This window comes from Oryx dammah, unplaced genomic scaffold (genome assembly GCF_014754425.2).
Source record: "Oryx dammah isolate SB20612 unplaced genomic scaffold, SCBI_Odam_1.1 HiC_scaffold_10, whole genome shotgun sequence".
Lineage (NCBI taxonomy): Eukaryota > Metazoa > Chordata > Mammalia > Artiodactyla > Bovidae > Oryx > Oryx dammah.
This window is the reverse complement of record NW_024070194.1, coordinates 64,610,641-64,629,490: the sequence shown is the minus strand read 5'-3', so window position 1 is coordinate 64,629,490 and position 18,850 is coordinate 64,610,641. Positions and strand designations below refer to the sequence as shown.

Below are 18,850 nucleotides of genomic sequence, written 5' to 3'. Positions count from 1 at the left end.
GCAGGTACTACCTGAGTTTACGGCCAGGTGGCGCAAGGGTCAAGAACCCGCCTGCCAGTGCAGGAGATGCAAGAGATAAGAGCTCGCTCCTTGGTTTGGAGAGGTCCCCTGGAGAAGGCATGGCAACCCACTCCAGTATTCTTGCCCGGAAAATTCCATGGACAGAGGAGCCTGGTGGGCTATAGTCCATGGGATTGCAAAGAGTCGGACATGACTGACTGAGCATTCACGCTTGCGTATTGGTGTTCTACTTTTAAGATTTCATTATCTGAAGGATAAGAAATATGTTTGTGCTTTGTACCTTTTGATAATACTTTGTTGAGCAAAAGAAATATTTTATTCAACAGATTTCTTTACTAGAAAAGCCAAACCAATGTTAGGATGATAATAACAGCAATGGTTATTTTTGTCACTCTCTGTTGAATGCACACCATGTATCAGGAACTGTTTTAAGCAGTCTGTCTCATTTAGTCCTTGCAGTACCCTTAGCTGAGAAGCGATGTTTTATTGCTTTGTGTAGGAAGGGACCAGGGAGAGGACAGTGAAGCCACTTGCCTAGAGCCACACAGGTAACAGGTGTGAAATGCAGATACACCTGGCCGTCTTACTCCAGAGCAGGTCATCCTGTAGATAAGTATTCTTTTATCCTGTAGACATCCTGTTTCTTTCGCAGTGAAGTCTTTTAAAGAAATGAATGGAGTTTCTACCTAGGATGCTGACCCACTGTCACCTTAAAGTGTTACTCTACTCTTTAATCTTTGGGATTTAACTACCTTTATTCTCACACACAGTTTTCAGGTGTTAGGTTATCTTTTAAAAACACAATGCTTTTTTATGTTACAGATATGCCTCTTCACGTCCGACGAAGCAGTGACCCAGCGTTAATTGGCCTTTCCACGTCTGTCAGCGATAATAACTTCTCTGAAGAGCCTTCAAGGAAAAACCCCACACGCTGGTCAACAACCGCTGGCTTCCTCAAGCAAAACACTGCTGGCAGTCCTGCAGCCTGTGACAGGAAGGTGAGTGCCTCTCATTCGTGTCTCCTTCTCACCAGTGAGGGCTGGCACCCAAGGGCCGGAACTTTGTGTCCACAGCATCCCCACCGTGTCCTCTGTGACCGTCACGCCAAAGTTCCAAGCACTTCCTATTTGGTATTGCCCTTGAATTTTCTGATAAAAATCTGTATTATTTTTCCATTTTTTTGAATTGATAACATGTTCATATGATTAAACACGAAAACGTATAAAATGAAATATATATACTTAAGGTCCCTCTCCAAACTTATCTCCTGGTTACCCTTGCCTCTGTCCTCTTCAGCAACCCTCTTAGGAGCTTTCTCCGTGTCCTTAAAGGGGTATTTTATCAATGTGTAAGCGTACATTGGCCCCGGAGGTATACTAAAGAAATCACAGCATATGGACTGGTAAGGGTGGAAGTGGACGCTATCCATGGTCATTTGCTCTCACAATTCAATTGATAATTTTATCTTCATATGAAATGAAAGCGCACTGTCTAGTCTTGGTCATATTCTCTTCTTTGACCTGATTTAATTTTGTCCGTGACCTAATTTATTTAGTCTAAATAAACAAACGTTATTTTAGTCTATTTAGCCTACTTTTTTCTACTTTGTATTAATGGTCTTTGTCATATATTCCTTATCATCCCATTTTGTTAGACCTCTAACCTTTTACCCAATGAGCTTTAAGTTGTGCTCATCATTTTCACTGCTGAATTTATGAAATAGATTCTCAGCGAACATCTATTGAATAAATTAATGACCATTTTTCAGTGCAGACTGTACCTGAGCACTGTATGTATTGAGAAGTACGGAAACATATTCAGTTCAGTTCAGTTCAGTTCAGTTGCTCAGTCGTGTCCGACTCTTTGCAACCCCATGAATTGTAGCACACCCAGCCTCCCTGTCCAGCACCAACTCCTGGAGTTCACTCAAACTCACATCTATCCAGTTGATGATGCCATCCAGCCATCTCATCCTCTGTCATCCCCTTCTCCTCCTGCCCCCAATCCCTCCCAGCATCAGTGTCTTTTCCAATGAGTCAACTCTTCGCATGAGGTGGCCAGAGTACTGGAGTTTCAGCTTTAGCATCATTCCTTCCAAAGAACACCCAGGGCTGATCTACTTCAGAATGGACTGGTTGGATCTCCTTGCAGTCCAAAGGACTCTCAAGAGTCTTCTCCAACACCACAGTTCAAAAGCATCAATTCTTTGATGCTCAGCTTTCATCACAGTCCAACTCTCGAATCCATACATGACCACAGGAAAAACCATAGCCTTGACTAAACGGACCTTTGTTGGCAAAGTAATGTCTCTGCTTTTGAATATGCTGTCTAGGTTGGTCATAACTTTTCTTCCAAGGAGTAAGTGTCTTATAATTTCATGGCTGCAGTCACCATCTGCAATGATTTGGGAGCCCAAAAAGATAATGTCTGATACTGTTTCCACTGTTTCCCCATCTATTTCCTATGAAGTGATGGGACCGGATGCCATGATCTTCGTTTTCTGAATGTTGAGCTTTAAGCCAACTTTTTCACTCTCCACTTGTACTTTCATCAAGAGGCTTTTCAGTTCCTCTTCGCTTTCTGCCATAAGGGTGGTGTCATCTGCATATCTGAGGTTATTGATATTTCTCCCGGCAGCCTTGAATCCAGCTTGTGCTTCGTCCAGCCGAGTTTCTCGTACTCTGCATATAAGTTAAATAAGCAGGGTGACAATATACAGCCTTGACATACTCCTTTTCCTATTTGGAAGCAGTCTGTTGTTCCATGTCCAGTTCTAACTGTTGCTTCCTGACCTGCATACAGGTTTCTCAAGAGGCAGGTCAGGTGCTCTGGTATTCCCCTTTCTTTCATAATTTTCCACAGTTTATTGTGATCCACACAGTTAAAGGCTTTGGCATAGTCAATAAAGAAGAAATAGATGTTTTTCTGGGACTCTCTTGATATTAATCACATATTAATAGTAAAATAAATGTAGCTTGATATTTGCTTGATTTACCCTTTGCGTCTATGTTAAAATATCTTTTTAATATCTTTTAACTCAGTTTCACATTTCAACAAACTCCTTTTTGTACTAGTTTGCGTAAAGAAAGAAGAAGGAATATATAAGTTTAAACTGAGAAGACTATTAAGAAAAAGCAATGTACTGTAGTCTCTGCTTATTTTGGATGAGAGGTTTAACTGTTAGGCTCATTCTTCTGACCTATTTTATTAGATATGTGATGAGTATCTTATTGAGATTATTAGCCTGAAAATTTAGAATTTTTTATCACACAACAAACTATTCAAAGAATCTGGTTTCTGAATAGGCCTCACAACCTTTCATTTATGTTTGGAATAGACCTGGTTTACTTGGATATTCACAAATATACGGCTTCCCTGGTTACTCAGATGGTAAAGCGTCTGCTTGCATTGTGGGAGACCTGGGTTCGACCCCTGGGTTGGGCAGATCCTCTGGAGAAGGAAATGGCAACCCACTCCAATATTCTTGCCTGGAGAATCCCATGGATGGAGGAGCCTGGTAGGCTACAGTCCATGGGGCGCAAAGAATCGGACACGACTGAGCCATTTTACTTCACAAATATATAACAAGTCAAGTTGGTAGTTTAAAAAAATTTATCCTTTTAAAAAGGTTTTTGCTTAGTTTTAGGATAGTGGGTCAGAACTCATTGAAGAAATGAAGGTTTTCTTTCTAAGTCATTCAGCATCTTGTCTGTATGAATCAGCTTCACTTCTAGTGAAGAGAACCACAGGAGCTATTTTAAACACAGAAAGACTTAATATTGAGAATTTGTATTTCAGAAAATCACTGGAAGGGCCGGCAGAGCAGGCCATAGTCTGGGCCCCCAGCGCTTTCTGGACAGTGTCTGGCTGGTCTCAGGAGTGGGTACAAGACCTAATGTCCCCGTGCCTGCATCTGCTCAGTAGACCTAGCACCATCTCCTCACATGCTCACCTTGCCTCCTGTCACCTGTGGACCTGACCTGAACCAGGAATACCCCCCAAAACACCACTGTCTCCACTGCTTGCCACTAACAATAGCCCAAGAAAAATCTCTGTTTCACAATTATCATTAACATCACAGGCCCTTGAATCCAAATGATCAGAATGAAGTTTGCTCCAGATACTTGTTTACAGGGGCATTTTTTTTTCCTGGGAAATGAACTTTAGTGTTCCAGCCTCCAGAGCCCACAGAGGTTACCCGGAGCAGATGGGGATCCTTCTGGCCAGTTCTTTTTAAAATAACATGTATCTGTCATTGTAAAAATGTGGGCAACTAGTAGCATAGAACAAAACTGTAATAGCCTATTTCGAAATTCATTGTAATACAGACGTTAATGATCACACACACAAAGTTGGAGTCATTCTCTGTCTACACAGTTGCATCCTGATGATTTCTACATTTCTTTCCATTTCCTGGGGATTTCCCCTGGTGTGAACTTTGTTAGAAAATATTTTTGATGAATGCGAGATATTCCAATATAGAGTATACTTCATCATTCTCTAATTGTTGGACATTTATTCTATTTTTTCACATTATAAATATCAGTGCTATGAGATAAACTTGAATATAATTTCATTGGTTTTAAAAATGGTTACTTTACCCAACACACATTTTTCCTATTGGGAGTGGTATTTAATGGAGCCAGATAGCCACACTATTCCTTAGCAAAGTCCTTGATTCACACACATATTTCTAGATGACATCGTATTCACGTATGGCACATGTTAAAGGTAGTGTGCAGGGAATTTATCTTTTGAATTATCTTTGGCTTTACTTTTCAATACCTATTTACTAAGTTTCCTGGTTTAGATTTTAAGCTGTTTGTAGTTTAGTCTGAGGAGTGTTTTTTTTTTTTTTTAGCATGTATATGTCTGATAAATGCTGTCTTATTTTCTGTAAATGACTTGTGATGTTTACAGTATTAATGCTTGAAGGAATGCATACTTGCTTATTGGTGTTAAATTTTGTGTTGCATCCACGAGCACTCACTCATGCTGGGCAATTTCAAGATGTTATAAATTCTTATCAGTGTGTAGAGATTTAGGTTTTCCGTATAAAAACATGGAAATAAATTAGTTAAGGGTCCACGGTCCTGTGATTCATTGATCTCTGTGCTTGTATAAATCATCTCTGTTCTTGTATAACTCATCTGCATATGTAAGTAGTTTTCTATTTTTCCAAGTTAAATAAACAGAATGGTTTTGGCGTAACCAATCAGCTAAAGCCTCTTTCTGAACAAGACAGCCACAGTGAATTCTCCCTTGTGGTTCAAAACCACAGAGGAGAGGTGGAGTCTAACCAGGTTAAAGAGTGGTGCTGCGCTGCCAAGTTTAGAAGCACAGTGCACAGACTTTGATGCTGCTAAGCCAGACGAGAACTCGGAAACCAAGAGTGCTGCAGACTTCTGAATTCCTTCAATTGTGTCAGTTTTACCTGGCAGTGAGGCATAGAGGGGAAGAGAATCTTGGCTTTTTTTTTTTTTTTTTTTTCAGAGTTCTCTGGAACATTGGCTGATTCCTGTTTCTCAGCATTTTGTGGCTGACTGCCCTTTCCACCTCTTTGAGACCAATTTGCTCACACTGTATGTGGAAAGTATCTTGCTAGAAGATGTATTGTCCTTTGAGATTTTGTGTGTGCAAATTAATATTTCATCTTGGGAAAGAGTCAAGATATTTCAGTGAGTGTGAATATTTAAGTTGTCTCGCCACCTGTTCAGCCATCCTTGTTCGGTCCATATCCCTGTGAATGAAGTGGCCATCTAGGAGTGGACATGGTTTGACTCAATGCAGTGTAATGAGACGCTTATCACAACCAGCCTCCCACGGGATTTCAGGGACAAGGTCTCTGTTCTGTTCATTGGGCAGTGGTTATAAGCTGTAGTTTCTTTCTGGTGAATAATAAGAGGTGTTGCTTTTTTAAGGTAGAAGTAGATGTTTTTCTGGAACTCTCTTGCTTTTTTGATGATCCAGTGGATGTTGGCAATTTGATCTCTGGTTCCTCTGCTTTTTCTAAAACCAGCTTGAACATCAGGAAGTTCTCAGTTCATGTTGTTGAAGCCTGGCTTGGAGAATTTTGAGCATTACTTTGTCATCATCTGAGACGAGTGCAATTGTGTGGTAGTTTGAACATTCTTTGGCATTGCCTTTCTTTGGGATTGGAATGAAAACTGACCTTTTGCATTCCTGTGGCCACTGTTGAATATTCCACATTTGCTGACATATTGAGTGCAGCACTTTCACAGCATCATCTTTTAGGATTTGAAACAGCTCATCTGGAATTCCGTCACCTCCACTAGCTTTGTTCGTAGTGATGCTTCCTAAGGCCCACTTGACTTTGCCTTCCAGGATGTCTGGCTCTAGGTGAGTGATCACACCATTGTGGTTATCTGGATCATGAAGATCTTTTTTGTATAGTCCTTCTGTGTATTCTGCCACCTCTTCTTAATATCTTCTGCTTCTGTTAGGTCTATGCCATTTCTGTCCTTTATTGAGCTCATCTTTGCATGAAATGTTCCCTTGGTATCTCTATTCAATAAGTATAGTTTAATTTCCTGCCTTTTTTTTTTTTTTGCTAATTTGTATTATATTGAGAGCATTTTTCGGTGTCTTGTAAATATTGATAGCTTGCACAATGTTCTGTTATGTAATGATTTTTCAGACTTGTTTATTAACTTTGGTGTTTGTTGTTGTTGTTATTTAACATATTTATGTTTCCTTTTTTTTGCTCTTAGAGAATATCCTAATATACCAATCAGATGTTGACATCTCTGATTATTTTCTTAGAATAGATTCCTTAAGTACAATTATTTGACCAAGGAAACAAACATTTTTAAGGCTATTGATAGTTATTTCCCATAAATTCATAAATGATAAAGTGAAAAGTACTTATGTTATATAAAGAGGTTTGTGATAAGTCCTAGAGGTGTGGGCTGGGAAGTGAGAGGTAGAATGAAGAATCAAGAAGCAGCTGGTACTAGTTCTGAATTCCAGTACTTACTTTCCTATCGAATAGCTTAATGGTTCCATTTGACTGTGCATCAGAATTACCTATGGACTTTTAAAAGACAAAACACACTGATACCAATAGATTCATTTATCTGTTTCAGGACATTTATGTGTGTTTATTTAAAGCTCTTCTGTTGATTCCAGGAGAGTCTTTTTTTAAAGAACTTGGATCCAGTTCAAAAGGGATGTCTTTGCCTTTCAAGAGAAGGCAAATAATAGTATAATTCTGTTTTTGAGATGTTTTCTTTTTAGGCTAGGTTTTCTGTCTTAGAATAGAATCTGGAACATTTAGCATATTTGATTTTGTGACATTTCACTTCATTTCACACTCAGCTCATAATTATAATTTTTAAATGAAATCTATTATTGAGTCTTTTTCAAAAGTATAACAACACCCCATTGAGATATTAGAGCCTATCTTATCAATACAAAGCTAGAACAGGAAATATTTTTCTAGATAGAAGCTTTGGTAAAAGCAGTGTTTTTGTTTATTGTTAATTTGTGCATCCATCCTGCCCCCTAATCTTAGTTGAAAGTGCATTTGAACACCTAAGGTCATTTTCTGGGACATCAGATTCCTAGCGTTAGAGTCACCAGTGCTAATCAGACCCAAGAAACCTCCAGAAAACTCCGGCTACCTGTTTTATTGAGAGTGGGAGTAAGAAAACGTTTACAGTTGATATGCAGACAATAAAATAGCAATAATCTTTGAATCCTATTTCAGGTGATTATAAAGCAGCTGCCTGCCGGCTCAGTCACCATTCATTTGTTCATTCATTGTGAAATGATATTCTATATTTAGCTCTTTTTTGCTTCCTCCTCCTCTTTTCAAACCTTTGCCTGCTTAGTCTGCTTCTTCTCATTTTTCTTTCTAATGTAGAAGACCAGTCATATTGGCAAATTTGAAAATACTAGTCCATTTTAGCAGGAGGCTATTAAAAAAAAGTTGTTCATGCCATCTAGTTACAATAACCATCTAAAACCTCAAAGGATGGGCTAAAAAGTCTTTTAAAACCATGTTTTCTCTGTGTATTGCTGTCCTTAATTTTCTGCGAGATTGTTGTTAAGTTGCTAAGTTGTGTCAGGCTCTTTGTGACTCCATGAACTGCAGCACACCAGGCTTCCCTGTCCTTCACTGTCTCCTGGAATTTGCTCAAACTCATGTCCATTGAGTCAGTGATGCCATCTAACCATCTCATCCTCTGTTGTCTCCTTCTCCTCTCTCCCTCAATCTTTTCCATCTTCAGGGTCTTTTCCAATGAGTCTGCTCTTTGCATCAGGTGGCCACAATATTGGAGCTTCAGCATCAGTCCTTCTAATGAATATTCAGGGTTGATTTCCTTTAGGATTCACTGACTCTATCTCCTTGGTATCCAAGGGACTCTTAAGAGACTTATTCAGCACCACAGTTCAAAAGCATCAATTCTTCATTCCTCAGCCTTCTTTATGATATAGCTCTCACATCCATACATGACTAGTGGAAAAACCCATAGCTTTGACTATATGGACCTTTGTTGGCAAAGTGATGTTTCTCCTTTTTAATATACTGTCTCAGTTTGTCATAGCTTTTCTTCTAAGGAGCAAGCGTTTTTTAATTTTGTGGCTACAGTCACTGTCTGCAGTGATTTTGGAGCCCGAGAAAATCAAATATGTCACTGTTTTCACTTTTCCCCTATCTGATTAGCTTTGAGGGAAATCCAGCTGAGACCCAGTCTATGACTAACCTGGTACAACGTTTGTACTTTCTGCAAAATGCCACTAAAACTATAAATATCACCTTTCTATTTTGCATATTAAAAGATCTTAGTTTGAATGCACTGCATTTTTGTGCTTTCAGTACTTATGAATCTACTCATTTCTCCACTAGGCTAACCTCAAGTGCCAAGCTCTACTAGTCTGAGTTTTTAATAACCTAGATTCATCTTCTACTTCTGTGCCACATTTAGGAATGTGATCTTCCTTCACATGCTTTAAATATTATAATTTGTGTTCATAGTTATGAAATCCTAAGGTGCTATGGAGAAAATGGTTAAGCCTTGATGTGATATTTTTAGAGCTCACAAACCATTCCAGGAATATAAATCCAAAGCAATGTCAGGATTCTTGTTTAGCGCCCTCAAAGTTACACATCCTACAGATGGAAATGAAGATACTAAACCCGTTTTCTTAATTTGAGGGAGGAGACCAGGAACTCATTAACTTACACTGAAGAAAACTTCAGGTATTCTTTAGACGTGTAAAAGTATGTTGGCCTCATTTCGTCTTTCTCAGTGGTTTCTATTTTTAGCATTTAATGCTTTAGCTCCTAAACCTACCAGTTCGGGTCATGAAGTCATGGCTGGTCACTAAAGAGAAGAGCCTTGGTGGGCTGCTGGGCCTGGGTTCCCTGGTGTCTGCCCTCCCGCTCTATTTTATTAATAACTTGCCCGTGCTCTAGGGGCCATCCTGTGGGCTCCTTTGGGAAGATGTATTCCAGCCAACATTTCTCACAGAGTGTGGGTAGGAGTGGTTTCCATCTATCCCATCTCCAAGGGCACTGGTTTGAGGTTTTGGTGTTTGTGTGCAGTGTTGAGCCAGGTTGATCTGAGCACTTGCAGGCTGTGTTATGTGTTGTATCTCATCTCTTCACTCTCTGAAGTCTAAGTATTGTTGCAGTTCATTGATCAAGAGGTAGAGTCTGAAAGAGTTTAAATAACTCACCTTAGAGTTCAACCAACTGCTAAACAATAAAGTTATTAACCTTGATTATCCAGTTTCGTATTCTGTGCTTTTGATTTTACTACCCACCTTCCTACATGCTTACAGACTTTACATATTGCCCAATGTTCATTTAGTTGTATGTTTTAAACTGTAAAATATTTCATAACAACCTCATTTCTGTTACCTCTAAAACTTTGTTAGGCAATTAAAATAGAAATATAGGAATAATCAGCATTTGTTATTAAAAAACTGGCATAATTTTTAAAACCTTATCAAGTCTATATTATATCTTAGCATCTTAGTATTGAGTAAAAATACACTAGCTTCATTAGTGTCACTAATCCTTTTGGTGAGTACCACTGAGCTTTACAGTTAAATATAGTTAAAATAGTGTGTTTTATATTATGTGACTTTTATCACAGTGGTGGTAGTGGTTTAGTCGCTAAGTCATGTCTGACTCTTGGCGACCCCATGGACTGTAGCCTGCCAGGCTCCTCTGTCCATGGGATTCTCCAGGTAAGAATACCAGAGTGGGTTGCCATTTCCTTCTCCAGGGGATCTTCTCGACCCAGGAATCAAACCCAGGTCTCCTGAATTGCAGGCAGATTCTTTACCGACTGAGCTATGAGGGAAGCCCTTTATAATTAATAAACTTTATTACTTATTGCTGATTAGTGCTGACAGTTCTTATATTCCTTTTAATTGCTTAACAGAAAGTTTTAGAGGAGATAAAAATGATGTTCTATATTTTTCAAAAATATATCTGTGGAGATGCTTTACCCAAGGAAACAATTTCACAATTAAAGGGAAAGCTTTACCAGAACTAAACTGTATTAATAGATGGTCCCTGAGAACTTTTCACAAAAATGACTCAGTTTTTCTGCTAATCCACTCAGTCCATTGAATTTATGATTATAAACAAAAATGTAAGAAGGAGCTGTAAATATTTACATTGTCACATCAGTTGTATATGGTGCCTATTTTAGTAAGTTCTTTGGATAAAGATTGCTTTAAAATCAAGGTAAAATATTTAGATAGGTGAACCTAAGAGATTCACATTGCACATTTAGGCGGTATGTAACACAGCGGATATTTTGGATTCAGGTGGCCACTCTTAAGTGTTTTTCTCTCCCTCACCTCTTTGCATCTGTTCCCTTCCTCCCTTGCAGTTTGCTCCTGATGCAAAGTGCGATTGTTACTTGCAATTTTAGTTTGAGATATGAACATTTGGAGTTATGTGTTTTTGAAAGAAAATGAAATGTAGATGGGTATTTTGTACCTTCAAAATAAGAAACAAGTAGCACTTTCTAAAATGTTTGAAAATTGTTTCAGATTCAAATTTGTTTTGCAGAGTCAAACAAATCTTGTCATCTTTATTGTATTAATTGTTTGGAAAATGAGCTAGGCTCTGCAATGTGATCTGACTCACAGCATTTGCATCCTGTTTTTTTCTTACACGCTTGCTCTTGGTGGAGGGAAGATGGTCAGAAGTGGTCGCCCCGACCTTCCAGACAGTGGGTGCAAATGGCTGTAGGCCAGCTGGGTGACCATGCTGAGTTTTATGAAACACAGTGAAAGAAACGAAAGGGGAGCCGCTGCAACTGCTGCTTCCCTGTTAGCTCTTTTCCTTTGTTGCTCAGAATCCGATGGAGACAGCATCTTTGAAACTTGAGAAAATATGACATTTTCCTCTGCCTCTACCTTCTCCTCACTCCCTGATGCATATTTTCATAGGATAAAGGAGCTAATCCTAGCTGTATCAGACAGGAGATCATTGTATTTATAACAGTTGTAAAGCAAGCATTTTATTGCTCGTGATTATTCCCAAGACTATGTAGTAATTATCAATGAACCAACTGTCTCTAAGATAAATATATTTTGTGATTCAAGAACTTGGGTGGTACGTTCCCATGGGAGAAGGTCATTGTGTAAGAATGGCTGGATATCAGAATTATGTCATTACTCAGGTAAACCACAATTCCTGCTTAGACTGAGAGCGAGAGCTTGGAAATGTCGTCTTGTAGAAACTGGGCACTGAAGTGGGGAGGTAGAACCTTGGGAGCTGGTTAAGCATCTTAATCTCCGTACAGTATTTGTCATAACTTCCCTGAATCCCTGTCTCTTCTTTTAGACAGTGAGAGGTTCAGTTGGATGTTCTCTACCTTTTTCCTTCCAGCTTTAAAAATTCTGTTTCTGAAGTTTTTCATGGCATTCAAACTGTTGAGGTGGGTTAGGAACAGCTGGGGACATTGGTTTGAAGAAGGAGCCTGACTGAGACTGTTTCACTGATCTTTTGCTTTTCTTGGATTTCCTGGTCTGCTCCACAAGCAGATCTGGCCGCTTCCGAGAACCCTGTGCTCCGATGGTCACCTCTGGAAGCATTATGGCGTTCATAAGTAGATGTACTTCCGTGAGAGATTTGAACACCCCCATTAAGGTCAGATCCTTTATGTTCATGGCTGATGCACATCTGTGTTCCAGGGGTTTTCTTACCTGATATCAAGACTATTACCAAGCCCAGTTGTAAGTTGTGAGATAAAACTATAGCATCAAGCTTCTGGTTTTGCAAATATACCACCCTGAAAGATTTGCTGTGTGACAGGAAACTTATTTGCAAAATTACTTTTAATTCTCAGATGTGTTCTTCCATATTGGAGAGTTCCAATGTGATTTTTTTTGGGGGGGCGTATTTAACATTCCCCAGTGTCCCACTGATCTAAATATAATTTTACAACCTATAAACTATTGTACATATATCATAAAGGCTAGAAAACATATGAGTTACAGTTCAGAATTTAAGGCCAGAATGAGTTTTGAGAACTGTTTATAATACTTTTAACATTTCAAGGAAAAAAAAGAAAAACTGATGAAATTTGATGTGCCTGCTAGGAGATATTACTTTATACCTTAATTTAAAAATTGGCTTGAATCAATTAATATCTTCATTTTTTTTTTTAACTAACTCCTGTTCAATACTTAAACTCAGTTTATCAGGAAAATTAACATAGTTAACAATAAAATAGTTGTGAGATTTGAGCTGAAGACATACTAATACAGTTTTGGCATTCAAAATCTTTGGATTTTTACTCTTTAAGTTTGTGTAAAGTGTATTTAGTGTCTCTTGTTGCAAATTCTACCACATTTTAGTAGACTATATCATTTATAAATATATATATAGTCTACTACTAGACAAAATTCTGTTTTGACAAAAATAGCATGAATTTTGAATTTCCTTTTTGTCTTGTCATAGTTCTGCTCAGAAGTAGGAACAGATTCTAAACACATATCCTTTTCTTTGTCTCCTCTACCCCTGTTATTAATAATGATTAAGACTGTGAAAGATGGCAATTATAAAAATGGAAAGGAAGATGTATACATATATGTACCAGTATTTATGCTCATTTAGAGATGGGAATTACTGCTAATATGGAAATGATTGCTTGACCTATCAGAGTTTCAAATAATGCTTTTCTGTTCATTCCACTTGAAAATAGATGTGTGCCTAATATATGTGTGTGCTAAGTCGCTTCAGTCATGTCTAGCTCTTTGCATCTCTGTGGACTGTATGCCAGGCTCCTCTGTCCATGGGATTCTCCAGGCAAGAGTACTGGAATTGTTTGCCATTCCCTTCTCCAGGGGATCTTCCTGAACCAGGGTTTGAACTTATATCTCCTGTGTCTCCTGCATCGGCAGACAGATTCTTTACCGTTGAGCTACCTGGGAAGCCCTCAGAAAGTGCCTTAATAGGCATGCAGTTGGTTTAAACTGATAGGGGCTGCCAAACTTTCTGACTTCATTTACAAGTTGGTTGTTGAACCTATGTTTTTGCGTGTGTGTGAATCACTTTATTTATCTTTAGCCTCTCTCTCCTCCTGACCAACCCCCTCCACTCTTATTCCTATCTGTGAAGTGGCATGAAGGTCAGCAATCCTGTTCACAGACCATTTTATGGTTGTCTTTAAACTTTAGCTTTGGCATTGCTGCCAAGGGCATGCTCTGGTGTAGCCATCGAGAGGCACAAAAGATAAACTCTGACCCAGAAGGGGACTGGGTCTGCCACAATATGACTATTAAAGATTTTAGCAAGCTTGCTGCAGTTAAAAAAATGGTCTAAGCTATAACTACTCATTTCACTTCAGCCTCATAATCTCAGGTTAGACATCCTGAAAAGAGTTTCCTTTGTTTTCCGTCTGTTTTTCTCTTGGGGAAATGATAAAGTAGAAAATTGAATTCTCTTGGACCACAATTGCAGAGTTGAAAAATATTGTAAATTTAGAATCTTAAAACCACACGAGAATATTCAAAACCATAGGCTTCATAGAGGGTGTGAAAATAAACTTTATATGCCTGAGTGTGTAGTGTTTCAAAACATGGCGCAATTCCTGATTTTTTAAAAGACGTTTGGAATTTTTGTTTTGAGATAAAGTGGAAATAGAATTGAGTTTCCTGTGCTAACTTAGAAATATCCATTACTTCTATGATGCTCATGAAATTTTCCTTTATTTCTGCAGTAGGGATGTAGGTCTGCCAGGAAATCTGACCATCAGCTAAATAGCTGTTTCTGAGAGATAAAGCCTTGAAGCTGCAGCTTATTATGCCAGGAATAAGCCTCTGTCCCAAGGCATTGGGTGGGTTCTGTGTGATTTCTTTTCATTGAATTGTAATTGGCTCAGGAAGAGGGGAGAGGGAACAGCTACTTAGCTTACCCTGGAAGAGATTTACTCCATGCCCAGGGTACTGCTACCAGGGAGCAGCAAATTAATATGCATTTCTCAGCCTGGGTGGCTTTTTGACACCTGATGATGTGGCAGTACATTTAGATGATAAGGAAAATCCCTGATCACAGCAGGAACATCTGGGTTTTTCTGGCAAGAGGGCAAGTTTCCTACCTTGTGCAGAAGCTTAAGTGGCTGTTTGGTCCAGTCTCTTCTAATTTAAAAGAAGAGTAATTCCTTATGGTATTTTTTTTAATATAATTTTTCAGATATAAAGTTGTGGCTTTAATAATTTTTTGCTGTTTGCAAATTTAGTACTTATTAAGGCTTTCTATTGGTCTGTTGGTCTATTTCTGCTAATATATTGGTCCTACCGCTAGATTTTTATAAGTCTCAAGAAAAAGATTTCATGTTTTGCATTAAGTTTACCAATATACAGAATTGAGACATTAATTTGATCATAGAATAAAATAGATGTAAAAGCCCATTCTCCAATTTATTATAAATTCATTGTGAAACTATCAATGATTAACATTTTGGTTGGTTTATTTTTTTCTTTAGGTTATGGTATATAAGTTTTGCAAATACATTCAAAAAAGATTTTTGACTTTTATGTACTTAGCTATAGTTTGGTCCATGGAAAATGTGGTCTTGCAAAGACATAGTTGCTGCTGCTGCTGCTAAGTCGCTTCAGTCATGTCCGACTCTGTGCGACCCCATAGACGGCAGCCCACCAGGCTCCACCATCCCCGGGATTCTCCAGGCAAGAACACTGGAGTGGGTTGCCGTGTCCTTCCCCAATGCATGAAAGTGAAAAGTGAAAGTGAAGTCGTTCAGTTGTGTCCGACTCTTAGCGACCCCATGGACTGCAGCCTACCAGGCTCCTCCATCCATGGGATTTTCCAGGCAAGAGTACTGGAGTGGGGTGACATTGCGTTCTCCAAAGACATAGTTAAGAGTACCATAATTTAAAAATCATTTACACTGGAAAAAATATTTTCAAATTGAAAATAGAACACACTCTATACATTTCATTTGAAAATGGTGACTGTCCACACTTATATTGTAGAAAATACAAGTAGAAACACATAGTGTGCTATTAGGTTTAAGTATGTGCTGACATCATTGAATACGAATCACAGCTGAATAGAACTCTAAAGTGGTTTGTACTTGATACAGACTTCAGGCAGGATTTTGAAGAATAACATTGCTGAAATGCCAGTAGCATGAGATGGTGCAGTCGACAAAATAACAGATAATGTAGGGTAACAATTGGTAACATGTTTTAGAAATTCTTCACTTACCTGGTGATGACTAAGGTGACTGACTGTAACTGGACTTTTCATAAACACATTAATATATGAGTTTATTACTGACTTTACCATATTAACATTGAATTAGGAAAAATTTTTTTATGAGAGATATATTTTTCTTACCATTTAAAGGCTCAAAGTTGATTCTACTGATAGATCTTTTGTTTTTTTTTTTAAGCCCTTATCTGCCTTAATATGATTACTTTGTGGTAGCCTGCTGCATGAATTACATGTCATAATTGACATAAATGGAGAAATGCCACACTACTTTTTAGATGCAATTGGAAATAATCATATTTTCTGCAGACGTTGTGTACTGTAGTACTGTAGGTGTGACATAAAATTGAAATAGGCATCTAACAGTAGTATGCTGCAGTTCATGGGGTTGCAAAGTGTCGAACACAACTTAGCGGCTGATACTACTTATACTAAAAGACAGCAATAACGTCTTTTAGTATAAATTTAAAAGTACAGTCTTTGTATTTCAGTGAAAGTGCATTTCCACTAAATTTTGTCATGATACCTTTATAAAAGCATTCCATTATCAATTTGATTTTTATTAAAAATTTTTTTTCATTTTTATTTCTTGAGTTGTTTCTGATGTTTTTCAAGATTATTTTATTAATTTCTTATTATGATTATTTGCCAAGGTGTGGCATGTGGGATCCTAGTTCCCCTACCAGAGATAGAACCTGCATCCCCTGCAGTGGAAGCATGGAGCCCTTACCACTGGGATTCCAGGGAAGTCCCTCAATTTGATTTTTAAAACAACTGATAGAAATGTTCCTTTAAAATTATGGGATTCTGAAACCTCGTGAAAATAGGAAACATAATAAGTATTCCAGAAAAAGCCATCCACGTAGGTGTAGGCCACTGAGCTAAGTGCTAGAGTTTAAAGGTGACTGGTGATCTTCTGCCCAGGTGTCACTGTGATCATGAAAATAGCCATTTTAAAAATTAACTAAATTATAAGTTAGAATTATAATTAACAGGAAAGTTGGAATATAGTGATAACAAAATGCATGACATTATTAGTTCTGGTGAGAATCAGGGAATGCCTCTTAGAGAAAGCAGCTTGGAAATTGGGTGTTGAAGAGTGGTGAGTGTCTTTACAGAAGAAGCGTTACTGGCAGTCTAGACTCAGGAAGATCCTGATGGAGATGGGAGGCCTGTGACACTGAGGTCCCCAGCTCGGCCTCGTGTTTGTCCCAGGTATGACGTGACCTAGAGGGCATTGTAGAAGAATCCTCTGTGGCAGGTTGTTGGAGAGGATGAGGATTGAGCAAGCCTCCAATTTGAGGGCTGCTGTAATCATTCAGATGAGAGGCACATTGATTCTGTATGAGGGTGATGGCCAAAATCTAAGATCTTGGCCATGAACTCTGGATTCACAAGACCTAGCAACTGTGAGGATTAGGCAGGATGGCAAGAGGTGAAACAGGTGATGCTGTTTTTCAGAAGGGTGCTAGAATCGATATAGGAGTTGGGTTTCATTTTGGTCTACTGATTTTGAGGTATCTTGGGACATCCTGTTGGAAATTTAGATCATGAATTCAGAAAAAATATTTAGTGTTGGTGATCTGTGTGTAGATATTTTCATGGGTTAGGTTTTGAAGGGCTTCCCAGGTGGCGCCAATGGTAAAGAACATGCCTGCCAATGCAGGAGACTTAAGGACCATTCCTGGGTGGAGAAGATCCCCTGGAGAAGGGCATGGCAACCCACTCCAGTAATCTTGCCTGGAGAATCCCATGGACAGAGGAGCTTGGCAGGCTGAGGTCCATGGGTTTGCAAAGAATCAGATTCAACTGAAGTGACTTAGCATGTGTGCAGATTTTGAAACTGTACACTTTGGGGCTTGTTCAGGGAGACGGTGTTGAGTGGTCCATAGTAAGAGCCCACAGGGGCTATTTAAAAGATGAGGAATCTCCATCATTATGGAGATTCAAAAGGAATCAAAAGCACCAGCAGCTTCTTGGATTCTAGACATCAACAAGAGTGTTTTGTAGCATCTTGTCTCATCATTTTAAAGATAGATTTTTCCCTTTGCAAGTGGTATTTCATCATGTTGCATACACCCTGTTCATTGTCAACTTTTCACCTAACGGTTTTAGCATCCATTAATTATCTTTGCTGAATGAATGATTTCATTTGGACTTGAAAATGGTGATTTTTCTAATTCTATTAATTATTCTATTATTATGTGCATTACTCTGCATGTTTTCTGAAAGGACAAGCTTTCCTCCTTGACTGTTGATTACTTTGAAATACCATGTCTACAGAAAAAGCAGGATGTATTTTTTTAATGCTCTCTGTTTGATTGTTCATTTTCAAAGTAGAGAGTTGGTATAATAATACTTTCTAATGGTGGGAAATGAATAGCAAAACCAGGTCCCTAGTCAATGGTAGGAGCACAAGATCCTTGATGTAAAACTTGTGCTTCTGTTTCTCCACCCTTCCATCTTTCCTCTCTTCATGGATCTTTTAGTTTCTGTCATTAATAAATTTATCTGCCTTTTATGACTTATTTGAATGCCTGGTCAGTAAGTTTAGGGACTACCGTGTGAAGCATAGATTTGCTTTGTTCTGAAGTTATTATGCTCAAGGAAGGGCTCTTAATATTTTGAGATGCAGTGAACTTTGGTTGCTTCATTTGCTTGATTCCTTTCTTTAGACTTTGTCTGTGTCCTCTACTTTACTTTACCCTTTCCGTGTTCTTATAAGCAAGGTCAGTACTTGATCGTGGACATGGAGCAGCAGCCTAATCTCACCAGCATTTTCCTTGTACTTGTGGTTGTGCCTCATCACAACTTTGACCCACAGTAACCAGAAGGATACAGAGTTTTTCTAGTAAAAAGTAGTTGCTGCTAATTCTACTATTGTGTTTTTAATGTTTACTTTCTGTAGCTTGGTTATAAAAGTTACGAAGTTTCACGCTACAGTTTATACTGGTAAATATTTATAGATTAAATTTTTTTTCAGAAGTCACAATATTGGCATAGGTTCAGGATGACCAGTTCATTTTTAAGTTATATTCCTCTGATGGAACAGAAAACAGTATCCTGGTCTATTCTAAGGTCTGTATAGTCAATCCTATT

At 38.5% G+C, this 18,850-nt stretch overlaps 1 protein-coding gene across 18 annotated transcripts in view; it reads left to right on the top strand.

Annotated features, from left to right (window-relative positions):
• PARD3 (par-3 family cell polarity regulator) overlaps positions 1-18,850 on the top strand; it is a 574,463-nt gene that overhangs the window by 251,584 nt on the left and 304,029 nt on the right. For all 18 annotated transcript variants that reach the window (XM_040248382.1, XM_040248390.1, XM_040248385.1 and 15 more), the window contains exon 4: positions 844-1,019. In XM_040248382.1, coding sequence (XP_040104316.1) covers positions 844-1,019 — 176 coding nt within the window. The remainder of the gene's footprint in view (positions 1-843; positions 1,020-18,850) is intronic.